The sequence below is a fragment of the Aptenodytes patagonicus genome, chromosome 8, assembly GCF_965638725.1.
Source record: "Aptenodytes patagonicus chromosome 8, bAptPat1.pri.cur, whole genome shotgun sequence".
NCBI lineage: Eukaryota > Metazoa > Chordata > Aves > Sphenisciformes > Spheniscidae > Aptenodytes > Aptenodytes patagonicus.
The window spans coordinates 10,811,512-10,835,702 of NC_134956.1; the positions used below are offsets into that span (position 1 = coordinate 10,811,512).

A 24,191-nucleotide genomic window follows, 5' to 3' on the forward strand; every position below is an offset into this window, starting at 1 on the left:
ACAAATTACTAAAAAAATAAAAAGACAGTCAATAAAAATGCCAAAGGAATAGCCAGATCAAGAAAAGTGTCTTTTGACTATGTTTTGCTCTTTTCTGGAATGCATAAGCTGTTGTTAGCTCATGCTGTTATGACAGAAATAGTGTCATTTCTCATTACATTGGACATAAATAACACACTGAAGTGAATGCTGACAGAGGAAACTTTTAATCTGTCTCTGTATACTCATAGATGAAGACAATTATCAAACATCAACCTGCTAAAAAAAGTACAGTAAAATCAAGTGCTCCAGGCTTCACTATATCCATAGTACTAAGTACACATTTCACCTGTTGTCCCATGTCCAAAGCCAATTTCAAAGCCCAGTTCTTCTATTATATTTTCATCCTAGGAGTTGGAGGGTATTGCTTACCAGGATGAAAATTCATATTAGAACAGATTCTCTGGCAGGCAAATGTGTAAGTGTCTAACAGTATAAACAAAATTTGATGCAGTCTGATATGAAATACCTGCATGACTGTATTAAAAGACAACACACTGAAATTGGTCCAAGACGTATCCTGACAAAACCGAATGTTTTAAATATATAGTCAAAAGCATTCAAATCACTAGTAGCTGCTACTATTATTTTCTGTTTAAAGAGCAAGACTTGTGAATTTCTTGTGAATTTCTTTTTTGTTTGTTTTGGAAGGATTAATTGAACCTACAAAAAGATTTCTAGTGGCAGTAGTCAGTCAGCCTTGTGATTCATACATTGAATGTATTATCTAACAATAGTTCTGAAATACCAGCTCTGCAAGTCCTTGGAATGAGATGGATTCATAGAATAGTTTGGGCTGTGAAGGGACCTTTAAAGGTCATCTAGTCCAACCCCCCCTGCTGTGGGCAGGGACATCTTCAACTAAATCAGGTTGCTCAGAGCCCCGTCCAACCTGACCTTGAATGTTTCCAGGGATGGGGCATCCACCATCTCGCTGGGCAACCTGGGCCAGTGTTTCACCACCCTCAGTGTAAAAAATGTCTTCCTTATATCTAGTCTAAATCTACCCCCCTTTTAGTTTAAAGCCATTCCCCCTTGTCCTGTCGCAACAGGCCCTGCTAAAAACTCTGCCGCCATCTTTTTTATAAGCCCCCCTTAAGTACTGATAGGCTGCAAGAAGGTCTCCCCAAAGCCTTCTCTTCTCCAGGCTGAATAACCCCAACTCTTTCAGCCTTTCTTCACAGGAGAGGTGTTCCATCCCCCTGATCATTTTCGTGGCCCTCCTCTGGACCTGCTCCAAAAGGCCCATGTCTTTCTTATGCTGAGGGCTCCAGAGCTGGACGCAGTACTGCAGGTGGGGTCTCACCAGAGCAGAGTAGAGGGGCAGAATCCCCTCCCTTGACCTGCTGGCCACGCTTCTTTGGATGCAGCCCAGGATACGATTGGCCTTCTGGGCTGCGAGCGCACGTTGCTGGCTCATGTCCAGCTTTTCATCCACCAGTACCCCCAAGTCCTTCTCGGCAGGGCTGCTCTCAATCCCTTCATCCCCCAGCCTGTAGTGATCCCGGGGGTTGCCCCGACCCAGGTGCAGGACCTTGCACTTGGCCTTGTTGAACCTCATGAGGTTCACGGGGGCCCACTTCTCGAGCTTGTCCAGGTCCCTCTGGATGGCATCCCGTCCCTTTGGCGTGTCGACCGCACCACTCAGCTTGGTGTCATCTGCAAACTTGCTGCAGAGGGTGTACTCGATCCCACTGTCTATGCCATTGATGAAGATATTAAACAGAACCGGTCCCAATACGGACCCCTGCGGGATGCCACTTGTCACCACTCTCCATCTGGACATTGAGCCGTTGACCACTACCCTCTGGATGTGACCATCTAACCAATTCCTCACCCACCGGACAGTCCACCCATCAAATCCATACCTCTCCAGTTTAGAGAGAGGAAGGTTGTGGGGGACTGTGTCAAAGGCCTTACAGAGGTCCGGATAGTGGACACGGGAAGGGCTACAGATGTCATCTGATGTAGTCGCTCCATCCTAGAAGGCCACTAGGTTAGTCAGGCAGGACTTGCCCTTGGTGAAGCCATGCTGGCTGTCTCGAATCACCTCCCTGTCCTCCATGTGCCTTAGCATAGCTTCTGGGAGGATCTGCTCCATGATCTTCCCAGGCACAGAGGTGAGACTGACTGGCCTGTAGTTCCCCGGGTCTTCCTTTTCTCCCTGTTTAAAAATGGGGGTTATGTTTCCCCTTTTCCAGTCAGTGGGAACTTCACCAGACTGCCACGACTTCTCAAATACAATGGATAGTGGCTTAGCAACTTCATCTGCCAGTTCCTTCAGGACCCGCGGAGGGATCTCATCGGGTCCCTTGGACTTGTGCACCTTCAGGTGCCTTAGATGGTCTCGAACCTGATGTTCTCCCACAGCGGGCGGCTCTTCATTCTCCCAGTCCCCGCCTTTGCCTTCTGTGGCTTGGGTGGCGAGGCTCGAGCACTTGCTGGTGAAGACCGAGGGGAAAAAAAGCCATCGAGTACCTCCACCTTCTCCATGTCCCGGGTAACCAGGTCTCCTGTTTCGTTCCAGAGAGGGCCCACATTTTCCCTTGTCTTCCTTTTATCCCCGACGTACCTATAGAATCTTTTCTTGTTGCCCTTGACGTCCCTGGCCAGATTTAATTCTGTCGGGGCTTTGGCTTTCCTAACCTGATCCCTGGCTGCTCGGACAACTTCTCTGTGTTCCTCCCAGGCTACCTGTCCTTGCTTCCACCCTCTGTAGGCTTCCTTTTTGTGTTTGAGTTTGTCCAGGAGCTCCTTGTTCATCCACGCAGGCCTCCTGGCGTTTTTGCCCAACTTCCTCTTTGTTGGGATGCATCGCTCCTGAGCTTGAAGGAGGTGATCCTTGAAGATTACCCAGCTTTCTTGGGCCCCTCTTCCCTCCAGGGCTTTGTCCCGTGGCACTCTGCCAAGCAGATCCCTGAGGAGGCCAAAGTCTGCTCTCCTGACGTCCAGGGTAGTGAGCTTGCTGTGCGCCCTCCTCGGTGCCCTAAGGATCTTGAACTCCACCATCTCGTGGTCACTGCAGCCCAGGCTGCCCTTGAGCTTCACACTCCCCACCAGCCCCTCCTTGCTGGTGAGAACGAGGTCCAGCATAGCACCTCTCCTCGTTGGCTCCTCTACCACTTGGAGAAGGAAGTGATCATCGACACATTCCAGGAACCTCCCGGATTGCTTATGCCCTGCCGTGTTGTCCCTCCAATAGATATCGGGGTGAGTGAAGTCCCCCATGAGGACCAGGGCTTGTGAGCGTGAGGCTGCTCCTGTCTGTCTACAGAGGGCCTCATCCGCTTGGTCTTCCTGGTCGGGTGGCCTGTAGCAGACCCCCACTATAAAGTCACCTGTCCCTGCCTTCCCTTTAATCCTGACCCATAAGCTCTTGGTCAGCTCCTCATCCATCCCCAGGCAGAGCTCCATGCACTCCAGCTGGTCATTGACATAGAGGGCGACACCCCCTCCTCGTCTCCCCAGCCTGTCCTTCCTAAAGAGCCTGAATCCCTCCATCCCAACACTCCAGTCATAGGAGCCATCCACCATGTCTTTGAGAAGCCAATAAGGTCGTAGCCCTGCAGGCATGCACACATCTCCAACTCCTCTTGTTTATTCCCCATGCTACATGCGTTTGCATAGAGGCATTTAAGTTGAGCCCCTGATGAAGCTGTCTTACTGGCTGGAGTTCCTTTGTGCTGCTCCTCAGGCACTCTCCTGCTGACCTGTGTTCCTTCTCCAGGCTCTGGGCATCTATTGCTGGGCCTGGCATCAAACTGGTAGGAGTGGGATGGATTGAGGTTCCCCTCCCCTGGCATCTCTAGTTTAAAGCCCTCTTCACCAGCTTGGCAAGCCTATGACTGAAGATGCTCTTCCCCTCCTCTGACAGATGGATCCCATCAGCCCCCAGTAGACCAGGTTTCTCAAAGCGAGTCCCATGGCCTAAGTAGCCGAACCCCTGGCTGTGGCACCAGTCCCGTAACCATTTGTTGACTCGCCAGATTCGACTTGAGTATGTCAATATTTGCCAGATTCAGTCTTCAATATGTCCTTGGGTATAAGCAGAACTAGTGGAAAACTCTGAGAAAGGCCTCAGTTCTGCAGTAGAAGGAAGTCACATCCCCTGTGAAACTCAGCCATTTGATTTTGCCTTTGAAGCTGATCAGTTTGTCAGAATTTTTCATTGGTCAAGTATTAGCTACCTAATGCATTTCCATGATGAATACTTATGGTAGGCAATAGATTTGTTCACACTGCTAATTATTTCTGCTACGTAATAAGCCAGCAAAGCTATACTTTGATATTGTATCTGTAACTTAATGCTTCTTCGCAAAAATGTCACAAATTGCCACTCCTTTTTTTATGTGTATGGTACATCACAAATGTCATACTCACTAAAATCTGTAACATGGAACTTCACAAAACATTTAGAAATTCCGTACAGCTGGGCCTAATGGCTTTCAGTTTTACAACATTTCTGTGATGTGTTTTGTCATGCTGGAGTCAGATTCTACAAAGCTGCATGTTCACATTGGCTTCCTTAGTCTGCTGTGATGTGCCCATAACTAGCATAAAAACTGGGAGAGGAAGGAGAAAAGTGGGGAGGGTACTTTCTTCATTCTTAGTCTCTGAGAAGGAATTTTGGAAGGGTTGCAACTGATATTTTCATTTTGTCTTTGCGTGTGACAGCTTCCCGTGCCTCTCTGACTCCAAAGATATTCCAGTCTCATCTACTTGATGTTATGTGGACAGGTACCACGGAGCCCACACTAACACAAATTCAAAGACAATTTTCCTAGAATAAGAAGGTTACTGCAACAATAAAACTAAGACAATTTTGTCAAAACAGATGAGGCTGTATGTTAAAAATAATAAGGAACAAAATATCTAAAATCTCTACTTCACCAATTAAATTATTATACTGAACAAATTACAGTAAACTTCCATTAAGGTATTTGCCTCTTACCTCTAAAGTGGCAGTGACAATTTGATTTCCAATTGTGAAGAACTCAGAAGAAAATTCACTAGTCCGTAGGTAGAAAGCTACTACGGTAGAGAAGATGCGAACCATTGTTTCATCACTAAAAGAATTAATAGTGCAAATGTTGAAGTGTCGCAAAAATCGAGGAGTAACAGGATTCCTCCCACCGCCTGGAGGCCCCATAGCAGCAAGCAACTGTACATCAACAAGTGTAATTTTAGATGTGTCCTTTAAATCATACCTTCAAAATAAATTGCAATGTGACATTTAGATAGTTACAGTTATAACACATTTGTTACAGCTTAGATGCCTCTGTATTAGACAGTACTCTCTGCATGCATAACGTATTTAAAAATATATCATTTATTACATACTATATTTTTAATATATATTTTATATTAAAAAACAAAAACAAAAACCAAAAAACCAAGAACAACTAGTCTTATAACTATGCCCCAGTTAATCTCAACACATCATGCTGGCCCGAAAGAAAGATTATTTGTTTAAACTGGGTTCCATAAAACCCGATGCGAAATTTTGAGATGGGTATTTAGAACTGTAATGTGGCAAGATATATTATCTCTATTCAAGAGCAACAGATATTTGAGCCTGGAATCACAAAAGTAACAGCATTTGAGAAGTGCGTGGAATCACAGAATAATTCAGGCTGAAAGGGACCTCAAGAGACCACTTGTTCCAATCTTCCAATCTAAGCAGACCTAAAAACCTCAAAAGCAGGGAAGACCTTTAGCTTATTTTTTTCATGCCTATTACCAAATCTGATTTCATTGTTATTTTTAAGAATTATTTTGAAATGTTGTTAAAAAAAAATAAAAATTGTTATCTTGGATGACAGTGAAAAAACAACACAATAAGTAAAATCAAAAGTTTTATATAATTGCACATATATATATATATAAAAATCTGCCAACTCACTCTGAGGAGGAAGAGAAAGGAAAGAAACAAGGAACTGCACTGGAAAAATACAAATAATGAAAAACACAGACATAAAAACCCCCCAGGTGTAAAAGAATGATTTTGTTTATATATACAAATACTGCTGAAGTTCAGCAGTAAAACCTTCAAAAAAAACCCAAAATGAATCCGACTGATCAATTTCCTAAATTGAAAAGTCACTTAAAGAGCAACACAGAAGTTGCTTCAACTTTAAATAATGTATTTTTATATAAGCCAAAGCTATCAAAGCACTTTAAAAGAAGTTTTAAAAGTAAAATTCAAGTGAATAAATAATTATAACAGGAAATGTAGCAACAAAAAAGTTTCAATTGTATTTCAAATAATTACCAAAATCCATGGTCAAAGAGCTGTCTTAAAAGTTCTATAGGAGGCTGTGCACCATACTTCTCCAAAGCAGGCATATTCATATCATCTACAAAAATAATACACTTTTTTCCCATTGGAGGGCCAAAGACTCCTTTGCGCCTCTTGTCCAGCCTGGCCATAATAATGTTCTATAATGCAGACAGAAATATTCAAAACATATATGAATATTTAATCTGTGTTACCTTTTTGAAATGTAAATTATCTGTTCTACTAACCTGGGTCTGATTGGCACTGGTTCGAGCTGAAAAATTAATGAAGAAGGGAAAGTAGCACTCCTTTTCCAAGTTGTTCATTAACTTGTCCTTGACATACACAGATTTCCCAGTACCTGTTGGTCCCACTAAAAGCAGTGGTCTTCACAAAGAAAGAAATAAAACATACAGACAGCAGTATAAACTAATTGCAATTAGAAGTCAAAGGTTTTACTAACTTCCCCTGCTTGTTCTACCTCTAAAACCATCATGCCTTAAAAAGAAACTAAAATGTTTTAACATATTCATATAACCCTCATAATTTTAGTTTGCTCCCACCAACAAGACAAAGGGGACAAAGAGAAAAAGACATTTCTCATTCCCTCATTATACTGGCTTTAGAGTATGTATGAACATACATGGGAGTCAAATTTCTCCTGATAGGTCCTGCAGTAGTTTAAACTTCATAAAGCTTTCAGCCTTGAAATTTAACCTGAGGCTGCTTTATATTTCATTCTCTTGTATGATCTGACCATAGCTAATATAACGGATTTTGATATGACTAATCAAAGAAAAAAGAAAAAAAAATTTCATTACCAAAGAAAAAAGAAGGTACAAAAACTATTTGGGCTATCATAACAGCCTCATCAGAATAAGCATACTAAAACTGGATTATAATAAGGCTTCATAAAAAGCCCAAAAACTGACTTTAAGGCAACAAATTGTATAGTAGTAGTAAATGTCTATTTTTAACAGGCCAAATAAACGTTGAGGGCTTGATAAAAACAATGAAGTCAATAGAAAGAGTAAGAGGAGATATTTCTACCTATGACCAATATTTCAGAAATTTGCACTGAAGTGACGTAACTTACTTTCCATGGGTAATGAACAGCTCTGTCAAATAGGTATATCGGACTGTATCCATAGTTGGGACTATAATATCTTGAATCTTCACATGTTTATCACTGTAATTAATATTTTTAATAAATCCGTTCCAATGAACCCAACGTCCTCTGCCTTTCAGCTAGAAAGAAGTAGAGATGTAAAACAGAATGGTGTTACTTCTATACATATGGAAGGTTTTCTCTACTACTTCACTTCTGAAAAATGAAAATAATGAATTTTAATAAATTAATGAATATTAAATGTTTCAGAAGTTCATATATTTAGTTTGCTTTATCTCACTAATAAAGTGTTAAAGTACATACCTAAGCTTAGACTCCTTTGTTTTCTTAAAGATTTTGTTCAGCCAAAACAAAAACATACAAAAACCCAACAGAAGAACATATGCAAAAATTAAAAAGTGTAATTATAATCTAACATTTCTAATGGATACTGTAAACAAAATTGTAATATAAGCAAACTGCCTATGGGCTCAATATCGTGCTTTCCTTCTAGACATTCCACATCTTTCCTTCCACACAAAACCAGATTTGAGTCCATCAGCTTAGATTTAGCTACAGAATAACTATGATGTGGCAACATTATAAATAACTGACGTGTACATCTTGGTATTTTCTAAAAAAATTTTGCCAGCACGTTAGTATTCAAAAAAGCAAAATAAATGAAAAATGCAGTCTGGGATTTAATCCAACATCAACAGTCTACTACATCCAACAAGCTTCGTAAAGTTAAAATATCCATCTAGCTGTATTTTCCTTCCAGACTGTAGGAATCTACTTCAGTCAATGCAGAAGCAATCAATCATACCTCATACATGTAGTCATAGACCAAGCCTTTCTCTTCAAAGGGACACTCCCATTTTCCCACACTCATTGGTACAGGATTTATTGCAGATTTCCCAGCCAAAGTTTCCCTCAAGAAATTATCAAAAATTATCCTGCTGTCACCATCACAAGTTCCACCAATGGACCAGACTGTGGCAAAAGCAAAGCAACCCTGCAGGGGCAAAAAGATGAACAACTGTCTAAAAAGTTGACATATGAACCTTGTCTGATTAACAAACATAATTCTGAAAAATACTGTTAAGCAGATAGGTGTTACCACTGACTAAAGCATTACGTCACATGACAAAGCCTGAGAAGAGTTCAATCGTGGTCTCAGGATTTTCTTATCGCAAACCAGGATCTAGGAATTTGCTAATTCGATTTTAAATAAATACTTTTACATTCTGTTTTCTTCAGTTTTTCGTAAGAACAGTCATATAAGGTCAGACAGAGCATCCAACTAATAAAACTCTCAGAAAACACTCTTCCCAAGGAAATTTTGCTCAAACAAGCCAATCAGTATTACATGAACACATATTTCATTCAAGGGAAACAAAACACTTTGCTTTAGCTAATTCCTTGGTTAATCAAAAAGTACATTTAACAGAAACACTATTTATCCCAGTTAATTGGAAAAAATAGTAAAATATTTAATCATATTTGTTACTTGTGACACTTGTGTCTCATCTGGGCATCTCCAAAGTTTGGGGGGAGGGAGCAAGGAGGTAGCAAAATTGTTTCACATCTCTTATACCAAATTAAAGTTGTTTTGATTAGTCCAATTATTTTTGAAGACCGGCATATGCGGAAACAGATATAAATTTTTCTACAGGTTAAAAAAACCAACCATAATCCATGCACGGATGTTTCTGTTGGTGGGATCTTCTCGCACAGTTTGACAAATCAACATTTCAAAAAGCCGTGTAAGAGCTACTACAACGTTGGTATTGCTTGTAGGTACCAGTTCCTAAGAGATACAAAAGGATGGGTATTATACTTTACATGTTCAGTTAGTTTATCTTTTGGAGCTAAAATACTAAAACAATTAGATAATTAGCTAATTCTGAACAAATATTTGAAGTTAAGGTTTACACTGACTTTTATTCAAAAGATCATTTGCCCTCCTCTATCCTTGAAACGTCAAGACATTCAGCTTGTTAACCATGTTCACGGCTACCATGTGACCACTACAATCACACGTCTTAAAACAAAAACCTCCACAGAAGTAACTACGGCAATACATGAGCAAAAGCCTAAGCACTGTATCACACAGTGTTTGCAAGGAACTACATGTACGTTTCTCCTAACTCTTAAAAAAGTACTTCCCTATTCAACATGACATCTTTAAAGAAAAAAAAAAAAAAGTACAAAATTCTCTCGGGAAGACATTCCACCCAGTGCTTTAAATACTTACTTTACTTTTGAAAAAAACAAGGTGAAAACTATGATCAACTTACAATAAAAGTCTTACCTAACGTTCTCATTTTAACTTTCCAAACTGGACCCAAGAGTTGCCCTTCTCGAAACAACAGGAGGCTGATGCATATTCATTCTAATTATGCTTGTCATGAAAGAATAGTCCCTCCCTACCAAGGATAACAGAATGGAAATGGCCACCTAGCTACTGCAGGCAAAATGGCAAAGAATACCTTGCACTGTTTCTGCCGGAGTCTTAATACTGGTGGTATTAACCAATCAAAAAGTCCCTGTAGAAGATCTTGATGTCCCTTCAAGTTAAGAGGTTCAGGCAGTTTACTCAACCAAGAGGTAACAAGTGGCCTCCAGCCCAGTTGAGAAGGTTCCAAATAAATCATGCCACAACGACTGACTGTAGCAGGCTACGGAAAAATTGTAAACTCATTTTATTATACATTTAATATATTGAACTTTGGTTTATATTTTCATTAAATATGAAACTTACTGATGCCTGGGAAAGATCCATTGTTTCAAAAATAAGATTCATCTGAAGGGACATTTGGATGATTTCCCCACTCATCAAACAAAGCTTTAATAATAACGATTTAAAAAAAAAAAAAAAAAAAATCACAAGCAAGATTAGAAAAAAAAAATTAGTTGTAAATTACACTTCCTATCACAGGAGAGTTCTACATGAAAATCAGCAAAACCAAGTATAACCACAAGTAAGGTAAACCACATAAAATGTTTAATCACTTGGAGCAATAATTATTTTTTTCAGGCTTTAACTAAATTCTTCACTTAAACCATAGTACTGCACATTATCCTGTCATACTCAAGATGGATAGTTACCTGTAATTAACCTACTGGTAGGGTAAAGAAAAGGCAGCAAGCAGAAAGGAGAAAGGGTATCTGCTGTTATTGTTGCTAACACTGAAGCATTCCAGCTGGAGACCCATAATTCCTACTTATTAAAATAAAAGTCCAGTTTGAATGTTTTGACACACTATCATCCAGAACTTAAACTTAAAATGTCATCTCTAATTTTTATATTCACTTTGAGATTCCTAAGGCCCATTTTCAAGAGTGCTGTATGGTTACAACTTTGACTTGAGAAGTCATTGATTTTGAAAATACAACCCTTTGTGTCTTGGGATTGTCTTTAAACGTAAGTGCCTAAGTTTGTGCAAATTTTGAAACTGTGGGATTTACATTAAATATAATTAAATGTATTTTTTTAAATTTAAATTTTAATTATGTTACAAACTTACAATATGACATTAAGGAAATACTATACATTTAATGCCTTACAGCAATGAGTTCTGTGATTATTATTCCAATAAAGTAAAGTAAAAAAAACAAAACCCCAAAAACCAACCAAAAAAAGCTTACAACTTGTTACCAAAGCCACCTTGCACTTGCTCTTTTCAAATGCCAGGCACTGCTGTTTGCATTTGTGGTTTTATATGTAGAAGAATACTTTCAAAATGTCACATTATTTTATTTAGGCATTTATTTCCACTGACTGATACCTTTTTGTTGTCATCCAGAACCGTGTTCATGCTTTCTATCCACAGAGTATCAATTGGGCCATCAAAGATAACCCATTTGCGTTCAGGAGTCTCAGATAATGCAAATTCTCTGAAAGTATTAGCGATTATACCATCTGTCCACTAGAGGAGAACATAGGAATGATAAGTAAGACATAGTATACATAGTTCAATTTAAACTGCAAGTAACAGAAAACCCTTCCATTTCCTTTTCATTATTCCTCTCTTTTAATTATTTTTCTCTTGTTCTGCAGAGAGCAGATCATAACTTTGCAGGTTCACTGAGGGTCATGCAACATCAACAAATTTAAAAATAGTGATTTTTTCACTTTAAAGAATATTGTAACAAACAGAAGACCAGCAATTCAATTTACAGAAACTTAGAAGTACTTCTGCTCTGTCTTGCATCTGTTTCTCCCCAGATTTACCCTAAGTTTCACTATTTCACATTCACTTCTTCATATTGTCTCTTCTCCAAATCTAAGTTTCACACTTGGGGACCCATGAGTTCATAAGTTTTTCCAGATAGTTTTTGCATTACGTAGATTATACTGGTAAGGAATAAACAGATAAACGAATACAGTTAAGTTTGGTATGATTTCCTAGCATGGATGCAACTATATTAGGACAATGACCCTCAGAATGATATTAATTTTTTTTTGCATATTTAAACATACATGCTTGGTACTGTATTTTTTTTATACACTAGTTTAAAACAAGCCATAAAAGTATCAGCTACAGTTAAATTTACAATTGTGTTCTCATCTGTGTTTAAAATGATAAAATTATGAATTCATCAGTTTACAATCCAGAATAATGGAGGTCTGACATACAGGAAATGGAAAAAAAAAACCCCAAACACTAGAAATATATAGCTTTTTCTGCTATAAAGCAGAAAAACCAGACAGGATTATTAGCTCCTAGTCTTGAACCCATACTGGTATGTTTGCTTCTTTTTTCTGAAAACCAAACCAGTAATTTAATTTATAGCACAGCCCTATAAACATTGTCTGGAGCCCAGGGAACAGATGAAGAAATGCTGTCTAGAATTGGGACTTAAAAACCAGAAGCAGGAGCCCTGTAAACTGCCTTTCCTGCCCCTGAAAACAACTGTGGAATGACACTGTGAAGTTAGAACACACTTACACAAGTGCACTCATACAAACCCCATGAAAGCCACAGCAGGTGAGAGGAAGAAACAGATAAAAGGTGGGCAATTACTATATACTATTTTTAAAACATACATTACCTCATGGGATACTGTATCAAACTGCCCAAAAAGCTGACCCATAGTGATTGATTTTGGATTCACAGTTCTAAAAACTACTTTTTCTTCTTCACCATAACCACGGTCTTTCATAAGAGACAGTGTATCTGCCAACACATGTAGAACTTTGGTCTTCCCAGAAAAAGATTCCCCTACCAGCATAAAGCTGTTAGATGGAAAAAGAAATGCTATTAATAAATTTGTCTGGCAATTTAGACTTTTACAGACCACATGAAGGCCAACAGCATCATTCATATGCTTAAAGCTAATTTTCACCTAATTTTCAAAAAGCAGAGCAAGTAAATCTGGTTTGTATATAAGAAATATCATTTAGGCAAAAACAGTTTATTTGCACACACAAATATGATTGCACAGCCACTGTATGCAAGTTGTCCTCTAAAACATAGATATACCACCACACTAGTTCATTATTTGCTGAATCGAAGATTACTTTCTAGTTTCTTTTCGGTCCAGACAAAGTTTATAACAAAGTTCTGGAAGAACACAAACAGTAGGAACATGTACCACACACACACAATCAAACTATCTTCGCCCACATTTCAAAGTAACTTTTTTAGTCAGCCAGCAGAAGGATGCGACTATAACAATGTCGCACTGAAAAGATTAATTAATGAGCTGAATATTAACAATCATATGACTAAGGTCATGCTGTATATATTTTCTCCACACAGTTGCTATTCAGTAATAAAAGCTAGGAATAAAATGGCAGAGATCTGGTAACTAATATTTTAATATAGACAAACTTTTACAGTCCTAAGTCTTCACCACACTGATATCCACACCTAAAATCATTACACAGGTGAGGCTACTTTTGATATCATAGAATCATTAACGTTGGAAAAGACCTGTAAGATCATCGAGTCCAACCATCAACCCAACACCACCATGCCCACTAAACCATGTCCCTAAGCACCACATCTACACGTCTTTTAAATACCTCCAGGGATGGGGACTCCACCACTTCCCTGGGCAGCCTGTTCCAGTGTTTAACCACTCTTTCAGTAAAGAAATTTTTCCTCACATCCAATCTAAACCTCTCCTGGCACAACTTGAGGCCATTTCCTCTCGTCCTATCGCTAGTTACTTGGGAGAAGAGACCAACACCCACCTCGCTACAACCTCCTTTCAGGTAGCTGTAGAGAGCGATAAGGTCTCCCCTGAGCCTCCTTTTCTCCAGGCTAAACAACCCCAGTTCCCTCAGCCGCTCCTCATAAGACTTGTTCTCCAGACCCTTCACCAGCTTCGTTGCCCTTCTCTGGACATGCTCCAGCACCTCAGTGTCCTTCTTGTAGTGAGGGGCCCAAAACTGAACACAGTATTCGAGGTGCGGCCTCACCAGTGCCGAGTACAGGGGCACCATCACTTCCCTACTCCTGCTGGCCACACTATTTCTGATTCAGGCCAGGATGCCATTGGCCTTCTTGGCCACCTGGGCACACTACCAGCTCATGTTCAGCCGGCTGTCAACCAGCACCCCCAGGTCCTTTTCCGCCAGGCAGCTTTCCAGCCACTCTTCCCCAAGCCTGTAGCGCTGCATGGGGTTGCTGTGACCCAAGTGCAGGACCCGGCACTTGGCCTTGTTGAACCTCATACGATTGGCCTGGGCCCATCGATCCAGCCTGTCCAGGTCCCTCTGCAGAGCCTTCCTACCCTCGAGCAGATCAACACTCCCGCCCAACTTGGTGTCGTCTGCAAACTTACTGAGGGTGCACTCGATCCCCTCATCCAGATCATCGATAAAGATATTAAACAAGACCGGCCCCAAAACTGAGCCCTGGGGAACACCACTCATGACCGGCCGCCAACTGGATGGAACTCCATTCACCACAACTCTCTGGGCCCGGCCGTCCAGCCAGTTTTTGACCCAGCGAAGAGTACACCTGTCTAAGCTGTGAGCCGCCAGCTTCTCTAGGAGAATGCTGTGGGAGACAGTGTCAATGGCTTTACTGAAGTCCACGTAGACCACCTCCACAGCCTTTCCCTCATCCACTAGGCGGGTCACCTGGTCATAGAAGGAGATCAGGTTAGTCAAGCAGGACCTGCCTTTCATGAACCCATGCTGGCTGGGCCTGATCCCCTGGTTGTCCCGCTCATGCCTTGTGAGCGCCCTCAAGATGAGCTGCTCCATAATCTTCCCCGGCACCGAGGTCAGGCTGACAGGCCTGTAGTTCCCCAGACTCTCCTTCGGGCCCTTCTTGTAGATGGGTGTCACATTGGCAAGCCTCCAGTCGTCCGAGACCTCCCCTGTTAACCTGGACCATTGATAAATGATGGAGAGTGGCTTGGCGAGCTCCTCCACCAGCTCCTTCAGCACTCTCGGGTGGATCCCATCCGGCCCCATAGACTTGTGAGCATCCAGGTGGTGTAGCAGGTCGTTAACTGCTTCCTCTTGGATTATGGGGGGCTTATCCTGCTCGCCGTCCCTGTCTTCCAGCTCAGGGGGCTGAGTACCCTGAGGATAACTGGTCTGACTGTTAAAGACTGAGGCAAAGGCGGCATTAAGTACCTCAGCCTTTTCCTCATCCTCGGTGACAATGTTTCCCCCCACATCCAATAAGGGGTGGAGATTCTCCTTGGCTCTCTTTTTGTCATTAACGTATTTGTAAATATATCAAGAGCAGTACAATTCCCCAGACATACACTTACAAGAATTTTGGTACATGTAAAAGCAGTATTGGTGACCAACTGTTCCAATACAAATAGAAACATTTTGCCACCCTTAAGACCTTTTACATTTGATATAAATAATCACTACAGTATAAGCCAAAATTACAACAAATACTGCTTGTGAAGCAGTAATGAGAACCTTACCCATGTCTAACAATCATCATTTCATATGTCTGTATCATTTTCTCTATAAAAGCTTTTACAGGTTGGACATTATGTCGAACGCAACATTCGCTGGCACATTCCAGAAAATCCTAAAATCAAACAAGATCATAATCTTATCATTGCTACAATTTAAATTACTGTCTTGGACTACAGTAAAACAGTTTATACTCATCAATAAGGGTTTCTAATTACTAATTCTAATAACTGAAATACTATTAATCAGAATATAGCAAACATCCCTGCGGGAAAAAAAAAATAATCGCTTCTGTACTTCATATGCTAGAACAGGAGCTAACTACAATTTTTATCTTGAGGAGAAGGCATATCACCGTCAGGAAACCAACAGTGTTCTTTGGAACAATACACTTTTAACAAGACTCCAGTATTTACTGGAAATTTTTAAAAAGTCAATTCATTTTGTCTTTTCCAACATGCTCATCTTCTTCCCAACCATCCTCCTACAAAGGAGCTATGCTTTAATTGTTGCTGTAAACAAAAGAAAATACAAACACAAAGCTTAATCTCACTTAATTATGTCAAAAAATTAGGAAAGAAATCAGCAAAAGACCCTAAAATTTGGTAAACCCTTCTGGATGTAAGGGAACTCAGATGTGGACTATACTCAGAACAGAGACAAAAATTTTCTTTGGCACTAAGTTTCATTGCAAACATTCAATAATTTTCCTTATCTTGCAATAACTCACAAATTACTGTATTAATTACACTTGGTGAAAAAAAAAAAAACAAAAAACAACACAAAACAACCCACAATGATTATGACCAAGTAAAAGTTACAAGTGTACTTACATTGTAGTCTGCATCAGGAAGCTTGATTCCAGGAAATAAATCACTAGTTATACCCATGAACAGAGGTATATCATGCGCCAAAAATTTGGGCTCATTCACATCCTTAATTGATCTAAGAAGCTAGAGGAAACAAATATACTTTTTACTGGTCTTATTAAAAACACAGAATAAACTGTTCATCAATTAAAATAATCTAACATGTAATAAAGATTAACATTAAATGGTGCCTTTGATAAGCAGTCAAGCACAACTGTGTGATCATCAGCATAGCACTGGAAAGCGCAACATGTATTTTATTATCTTTGTTTCACAAATAGGGAAACTAAGAAATGTGGATCAGCGATGTGACAAGACGTGGTGGAACTGCCTTCAGAACTCAGAACCACATGCATCTGTAAAATTCCTTAAGAATTATTGCCTCAGGAACTCACCAATATATCTTCATCTTCTGTGGGAAATTTCAATTTTAGATTCCCAGCAGCCACCAACACAGCTTTAACTGCTCGCATACCATAGTCATAGTGATACTGAGAGGAAAGCTGTTCTGAACAAAGCCTGTAGGTCATTACTATCTTCACTGACAGTGACTTAGCATTCAAAAATCCATATGAATAGAGCAATATTTCTGCTATCAGAGCATAGTTAGGAACCATCATGGCTACTGTTCGGAAAAGAACCTGAAATACATACCCAAAGAAATATATTTAAGTAATTAATTGAGGAATAGAAAGTAATTCAGAACTTTTGCAGGTGATGGATCAGTATTCATCCCATCACAGCATTTCTAACTGAAAATAGTAGAAGCATTTTAAGTGAAGTACCGCTTAATACGATTAGGTAAGCTGTGGATCATTTAAAACAGTTACACTAGAAAGCAGTGGCCTGCAGAACATTTAGGAACCAATGAAATAGAAGAATTATCAATGTTTGCAGCTTATGACTCACTAGGAAGCTAACATAAATAAGCTGCCATCAAGATCCATCTCAATGTCCAATACAGTGCAGAAAAGACGCTGTCTCTCCCAGCTCTTTTTCCTCATCACTGTCTCAGGAATGCAGTTTGCCCCTTAACCGATACATCCAACACAGCAGTAAGCGAAGGAAGGTGGTGTACATGGCAGGTGAAAGAATGCACTTCCTTTCTTTAGGTGATCTGCAGTTGGTATACTCTTCATGCTGCATTAAATCCGCTTTAAGTTAGCATTCACAGTATAGTTCCGACTGAGGCAACTTGCTCTGACCCAGTAGCTCTGTGCCACATTGAGTCTTAAGGAACAGATGCTGTTCCAAAAGGCTCCAGATTATGCTAAAGCCAAGCCTCCTCAATGAAACAGCTAATCTAGTCAAAACAATAATCTCAAAAGATTTTATTTAATCAGGTAATCTAAGCAAATTCATTACATGTATTAAGTGTAGTTTGCTAACACTTCTTTTAAATAAGACTACAATAAATACAATGTAAAAATACTTTCTTAAAGCATTTTTTCCAACATACCCCTCCATCTTAAAGTTAGCATCCAAATCTTATAATCTACCAACAGCCTCACACTTGCCAATTTACTTGCTACAGCATTAGAGCCTTTGGCCTTGAAAAATAATCATGAAAAACACTAATAGACACAAGAAAATAAAAAATATTTCAAATTCCTTCACAAAGAACAAAGTACTTAGGAGGAAAAAAAAAAAGTAGAAAAGAAAAGAGGCTTACTATTCGTAAATTGCATAACAAGTATATGCTTATATTCCAGGTGGTACAGTCTGAATTAATACCAGCAATACACATATCCCTCAAGTTCTTAAAAAAAATTAATTCTTAAGCAGAAACATGTATTTTATTATTTTACCTTCAGATTATCTGGAAGTTCAGAACGTCCTGCATAACCTGGATTCATAGTAACAGCTACAAAACAGTTGGGGTTAAGCTTCAGTTCAGTTCCTTCAAAAATAAATGTTTCTAGCTTTATCTGTATGGCTCTCTGGATGCAAAGGATCTGCTGTGCCACAACAGACAGTACTTCCAGTTCAATGCGATTGAATTCATCAAAACATGCCCATGCACCTGATGAAGCCAAACCCTTGAAAAACTGCCAATGGAGAAAGATAACAATAATATCACTAACAGAATAAGATTCAAAAGAAACTAAAGAGTATCACATTGGAAGTTTAATTACATGAAAGATACAATTATGCTAATAATGTCTAAGCCTAAACAGGCCAGCGCAGAGCAAAGACCAGTGATGTACTGAAGAACAGAGTCTTTTCTTGGTTCTAAAGAAAGCTAAATCAGAAGATCCTGATCCTGTGAACTCTTGTTTCTTTACATGTTTTAATGAGTGACTTAATAGGATTTCACAAAGCACAGGAAATTAAGCATATGTAGAGACCAGTATATAGTGTCCAAGGGTAGCAGACCACAGATGACAAATTTATTGAAATGTCTCTAAAGTAGGCACCCTACAATTTTCATCCTAAAAATAAAATACAAAGCTTAACATTTATTTTCTATTTACCTTTCCCATTGCCAGGTAATCGAGGCCATCAGAGCAGTTGAAGACAACACACTGAACAGCAAGAGCTTTAGCCAAGTCTTTGGTGGTCTCTGTTTTACCTGTCCCTGCTGGACCCTCTGGGGCACCACCAAGGTTTAAATAAAAGGCTCCAATCTAAGAAACAGAAATAGTTTATGGAAATTATTAGTACTTCATTCATATGAAATTATTCTGAATAAAAATGTTAAATTAAATTGCACTACATAGATACAATGACTGTATGAAACTAACAAAAAAAAAAAGTATGGCTATACTAATTAAAAAATAATCTGAAATTTACTTACAGCTTGGAACTATATACAACAGAATTGAATTTTGACCCTAACAGAGAGTTTAGTTTTATTGTCATCATGACCATGATTAGTTACTCAAACTTTATTGGACCCAATCTTTCAGTTTTTGCTTAGATACATCTTTCAAATTAAATTTGATGCAATTACTTGGTTGCTACTCTTTTCTACCTCTGTTCCTCCTTTAATATACTTTTTTCCTCTTTCCTTTTTGTTTCCCACACTGTCCCCCTTTATTGCACATATATTCTATTGACCATTTCATATTCTCTCCTATATTCCATTGAAGTAGGAGGAAAATCTGACAGAAAAAAAATAAAGTTGCAGACTCTAAACAAAAACTCAGATGTATTTGGCTTCCAATCCACAGTTACAGGGCCACATATATATTGACAAGCACTGGGAATAATGTATTAAGACCTTTGTGGGCAAAGGACGAGACTTCCATTTGCCAGGGTACCAGGATTCCAACTGCTTTGCTCCAAGATTCAAGGTCTGTGAGCTTAAAAAAGAAACAGGCTACCAGCTGCATTGTCCTCTCACACAAATGTACCTTGATGTTTTGACAAACAGGTACCAAGCATCAGCTAGAACCATACCATAAAAATTAAAGCCACAAAGAGGGCAAAAAAATATCTTCAGATGCATCAGTCAGGTCTCCTCAGACCTTTTCTTAAACCCTACAGAGTTTGTGATTAGGTCTCCACAGCATGAAAATTACCATCTTACAACAAGAGGAGGATGGGTGCCTAGTAAAACTTGAAACCATACTCCAGCCAAATAAACTGCAGTAAATGATAGTCAGAAAAGCCATTATCTGAGATGACTTTGGTAAATTTTCAGTTGTCAGGTTAGTTGAGGATAGACCAGTACAATACTAAACACCTCTAACAAGAGCAGGGATACTAAAAAGTTGCCAAACTGTTGTACTAGTCTTAGGAACAATATGATCACAAGTGGATCCTTCTCCATTTTATTTAGCAACCACAGAACATCAGAAAAGGATTTTGTGTTCTCGTAATCTAGACAGCAATAAAAATATTGGGCATTTTTTCTCTTCGTATTTTAAAAAGCACATCCACAACAGAACAATCCACTAATGTTTCAGTCATGTTGGTGGGCTGTCCAGATTTGTTGTTATAAATCAGTTTCATGTTCAATATTCTATAGAAATTACAATCTTTGAAAACCACGTTTAACAGAAATACCAGAGTCTGACAGCAACTGCAAGCCCTAAAAGTATGGCTGTAATGAACAGTGTAAGAAATACTATACTACAGTAAATACAGTATTTAGTAGCACTGGTGGAAGATCATACCAAGGTGCGGTAACACCTGTCTGTAAGAGGAGTGATGACAAGGCGTGGTGAGTTTCCAAGGTATTCATAGGCATATTTTACATTGCAATTAATGATGCAGACACGAACATTCTCAAATTCCCAATAATATCGTAGTTGTGCAAGCCACTGAAAGTCTGTTTCACTCTGCACGCCTGATAAACACAGAATTGAAAGCCATCATAAAAGACATTTTAGATAACTGGATTTTCTATTAGGTTTAAATTTAAAACAGCTTTGAAATTATTACTGTTGATGCTCACATCCAAATACTCCCATACCTATCTTAATACTGTTGTGTTTTAGGCAGCAAAATCAGATTGGTTAACTATTTTTAATTAACATGTTAAGACACATGTGAAGAAAAATGTTGTAGAAGATAATTACCACTTCCAATCATTTCCATGAGGACGTCTCTAGCATGAACATCAATAGTAACCAAGGCACCCAGTGTAGTCCTTGTTTGCTTCGACAGTTTTCCTCTTACCAGCTCTACAATATCATTAAGTTGAAGCTGAAGTGTTTCATAATAATTCTTTAAACCCTAGGAGAAAAAAGGTAATTATGAAACTGATTATGAGAGTTTCAAGTGTTCCAGACTTCTTCATGTTGACTAAATATCTTAATGGAGATTGCTTATTAAGCCATTCTTTTACATTGTCATGTTTTTGTATCAACCTCTCTCATTCACAGTCATGCATTTACGTTGCAAAGCTACATTTTAATCTATGCTTGCTCTAAACAAGAACATTCAAGTACCTGAATCAAAGGTGTAAGTCACCGTACATAAATTCATGTATATCAAACTCATATGCCGATCCTTTCAAATTTTATTTTGATTGTAGAAAAATATTTAAGCTAAATACATTGGCTGAAATGAAAAATTAATAAAGATTTTTAAAAAAAGATTATGCATTACAAAGTACCTCTGGTCCACTGCAAAGAATTTCATGTACCTCACTTGTCCAGAACATTTGAGACACACACAATACTACTTGTCCAGGCCACTCCAGAACCCATCTTTTTCTCTCAGTCTCTAGATATGCCTGAAAGAGTTAAATACAGTATACAAATACAGTGTCAGTGCAATATATCATAATGTAATACAGAAGCATATAATGTGATCCTATTAATATTCTTTGCTAAAAAATATTATTTTATTTTCAAAGTCCAAATGAACTTTTAAATGCTCTTTTCCCCTTAGATTTGCAACTTTTTATCAAATAATTTTAAAGATTCTTGCAATTATCTTTTCATATTATGTAAATATTCACAACTTGCTGACTTCATACAAAGAAACATTTTCTGGCTAATGATTTTCTTTTAGGAGGGAGCAAAGATATTACAAGTGTTGTATTTCTAACTTGTAATTAAATAAAAAAAACCTGAAAGGAAGTTGTAGCGAGGTGGGTGTCGGTCTCTTCTCCCAAGTAACAAGCGATAGGATGAGAAGAAACAGCCTCAAGTTGTGCCAGGGGAGGTTTAGATTGGATGTGAGGAAAAATTTCTTTACTGAAAGAGTGGTTAAACATTGGAGCAGGCTGCCCAGGGAAGTGGTTGAGTCCCCATCCCTGGAGGTATTTAAAAGACGTGTAGATGAGGCACTTAGGGACATGGTTTAGTGGGCATGGTGGTGTTGGGTCGATGGTTGGACTCGATGATCTTAGAGGTCTTTTCCAACCTCAATGATTCTATGAATAACTTATTTACATCAGGTAATATATCCTATAAACACAGTATTGCTGCCAAGCTTTTAAAAGAATTTATATCCAGTGTTACAGGAAAACGACTTGATTCTTACTCAAACTAAACTCTTGTTTATCTCACTGGCCTGTAAATACAGGTAATGTTAACTTGGTCCTGGCCCCATAACTTCATCAACTCTTGTGTTCAGGAAGAATTTTAGGAAGCCAAGAGACAGCCTTAAAATAAAGAAAGCTCTATTTGTGCCACAGTTATTAAGTTATTACAAAACCCATACCATTCTTGATCTAGCAATAACATCATGTATACTCTTCAGCATAATATCTTCTACTTGAATTAACCACTTCTCCACTGCACCTCGAGCTTCAGAAGTAGAAATGGTTGAAATCAGTTCTACACACTCGCCTTCAGAACTATACATTGCTTTAATATCCAAATTGGGAAGGAAATGTAGCTTAGCAATGCCTTCAAAACACTTCTTCAAGTGAGGCTGAACTCTGCGAGGATCCTTAGTCTCCGACAGGATCTCCAACATTTCATCATTAGACAAAAAAAAGAAGCTAAGAAAAAATTAGAAAAAAGAAAAAGAAAAAAGCCAGCTGTATTATCAAGCTGCTTTAAAGGCTGACCTTATTCAAAACAAAATAAACATTCAGAATCTTTGTTTTTTAAATAGCCAAAACTCATCATACCGGGGAAAGAAGAGACGTTTTTTCTCAAGATAAGCATTAAGCCCTTTCATGATATTGTCAAGAAGCTCATTACAGTTCTGAAGCTTCTCCAATAACCCTATCAAGGAAGTAGCAACAAGAACCTGTAATAACAAACACATGCAAACTGTAAGTTATTAATAAGATACTTCAAACAGTAGAAGTTATTCAAATAATGTACAACATGGCTTTGTTCCTAGAAAGCCTAGCCAACTGATGTAGTAGTTCATTGTATATATTCTGAAAACAAAAGCATTGACAAAAAAACCAAGAGAAGCTACTGTTTCCTTTTAGTACTGTATATTTCCCTTACCTTTGGGTCTTTGGCACAATACTTCATAATATCCCTCCAGTATCTATCCACAGTCTGAAAGAGACGCCCCTCTTCCGGCATCTGTTGCATAATATCCTCAGAAGAAAAAATGGGTTCCAAATAAAGCCACTGTGCTTGCACTTTCAGCCATTCATCAATAATCTCCTGAATTTGAATTAAGTGATTTTCCCATTCCTTAATAAATATTTAAAGAATGTTACCTTAATATCTCCAAACAAATAATGTTAGAGAGAATAAATACAGGAAAGGTAGACACTGTGGTACTCTAGTTCCCAAGGAGAAAATAAACATGTCTAGCAGTAAACGAAAGAAAAATATTTAGGAGTATTTAGGTTCTTCCACGTATACAGATGGCCAAAGTAGTTCAGAAAGTTTAACTTACCTGGAAATGAATTTTCTAAAATGCAGTTATCACTTTAGTGATGATCTTTTAACAACTTAATGGTTAAATAATACCCAGGAGGCAAATTCTGTTTCATCTCCCCACAGCAAGGAGCTCTTGGATTGCAGCTGAATTACAGCAGGGACACAAGAATACCAGAAAGGCCATCCTAGATCACAGGAGAGATCCAGCCAGACCAGTATCCTGTCCCTAAAGTGAACAATAGCAGATACCTCTGGAAGAGGGTGGAGAGACTGCCTGTAAAGAGTAAATACTACCTATGTTCACTGAGCCTGCTTGAACCTGAAGATTTCCTACATAAACCAAAACAGAACTAGGGAGGGTAACTGCAAAGCAATTTCACCAGCTTCTCTCCTGTCAATAGTCATGGTGTCAGCACCACAAAGACTTCTCTAGCCCTGAAAATACAAAAGCAGGTGTAAAGCAATCCCATCGTTGTTCTGAGGCCTGATTAAAAAAACCTTCTCCCAGCCCTCAAGAAGTTTCCTTGCCCAGATGAAAACACTATAGTTCAAAATTTGAGTCCAAAACTCAAGGATTAATTCACTAAATGTTCTTATTAACAATAATAAAAGTATAATTTCCAGTTATTAAGCAGCAGGGTTAAAGACACTAACAGAAATAGTGATTTTGCAAAATACTCAGAAAAATAATCATGTTCTTTTGGTTGCACTTGAACCTGAACGGAAGAGGGAATTCCAACAC

The 24,191-nt window shown here is 38.8% G+C and overlaps 1 protein-coding gene across 1 annotated transcript in view; it reads right to left on the reverse strand.

Annotated features, from left to right (window-relative positions):
- Positions 1–24,191, reverse strand: part of DNAH12 (dynein axonemal heavy chain 12) — a 74,995-nt gene that overhangs the window by 32,686 nt on the left and 18,118 nt on the right. Inside the window, exons 19-39 of the mRNA XM_076345859.1 lie at positions 23,063–23,257; positions 22,732–22,853; positions 22,317–22,599; positions 21,262–21,381; positions 20,723–20,879; positions 20,318–20,490; positions 18,671–18,823; positions 18,005–18,244; positions 16,592–16,837; positions 16,161–16,280; positions 15,333–15,442; positions 12,483–12,666; positions 11,216–11,356; positions 10,189–10,272; positions 9,917–10,105; positions 9,115–9,234; positions 8,251–8,439; positions 7,413–7,564; positions 6,565–6,703; positions 6,311–6,477; positions 4,991–5,246 (exon numbers count right to left, since the gene is read on the reverse strand). Coding sequence (XP_076201974.1) covers positions 4,991–5,246; positions 6,311–6,477; positions 6,565–6,703; positions 7,413–7,564; positions 8,251–8,439; positions 9,115–9,234; positions 9,917–10,105; positions 10,189–10,272; positions 11,216–11,356; positions 12,483–12,666; positions 15,333–15,442; positions 16,161–16,280; positions 16,592–16,837; positions 18,005–18,244; positions 18,671–18,823; positions 20,318–20,490; positions 20,723–20,879; positions 21,262–21,381; positions 22,317–22,599; positions 22,732–22,853; positions 23,063–23,257 — 3,540 coding nt within the window. The remainder of the gene's footprint in view (positions 1–4,990; positions 5,247–6,310; positions 6,478–6,564; positions 6,704–7,412; positions 7,565–8,250; positions 8,440–9,114; positions 9,235–9,916; positions 10,106–10,188; positions 10,273–11,215; positions 11,357–12,482; positions 12,667–15,332; positions 15,443–16,160; positions 16,281–16,591; positions 16,838–18,004; positions 18,245–18,670; positions 18,824–20,317; positions 20,491–20,722; positions 20,880–21,261; positions 21,382–22,316; positions 22,600–22,731; positions 22,854–23,062; positions 23,258–24,191) is intronic.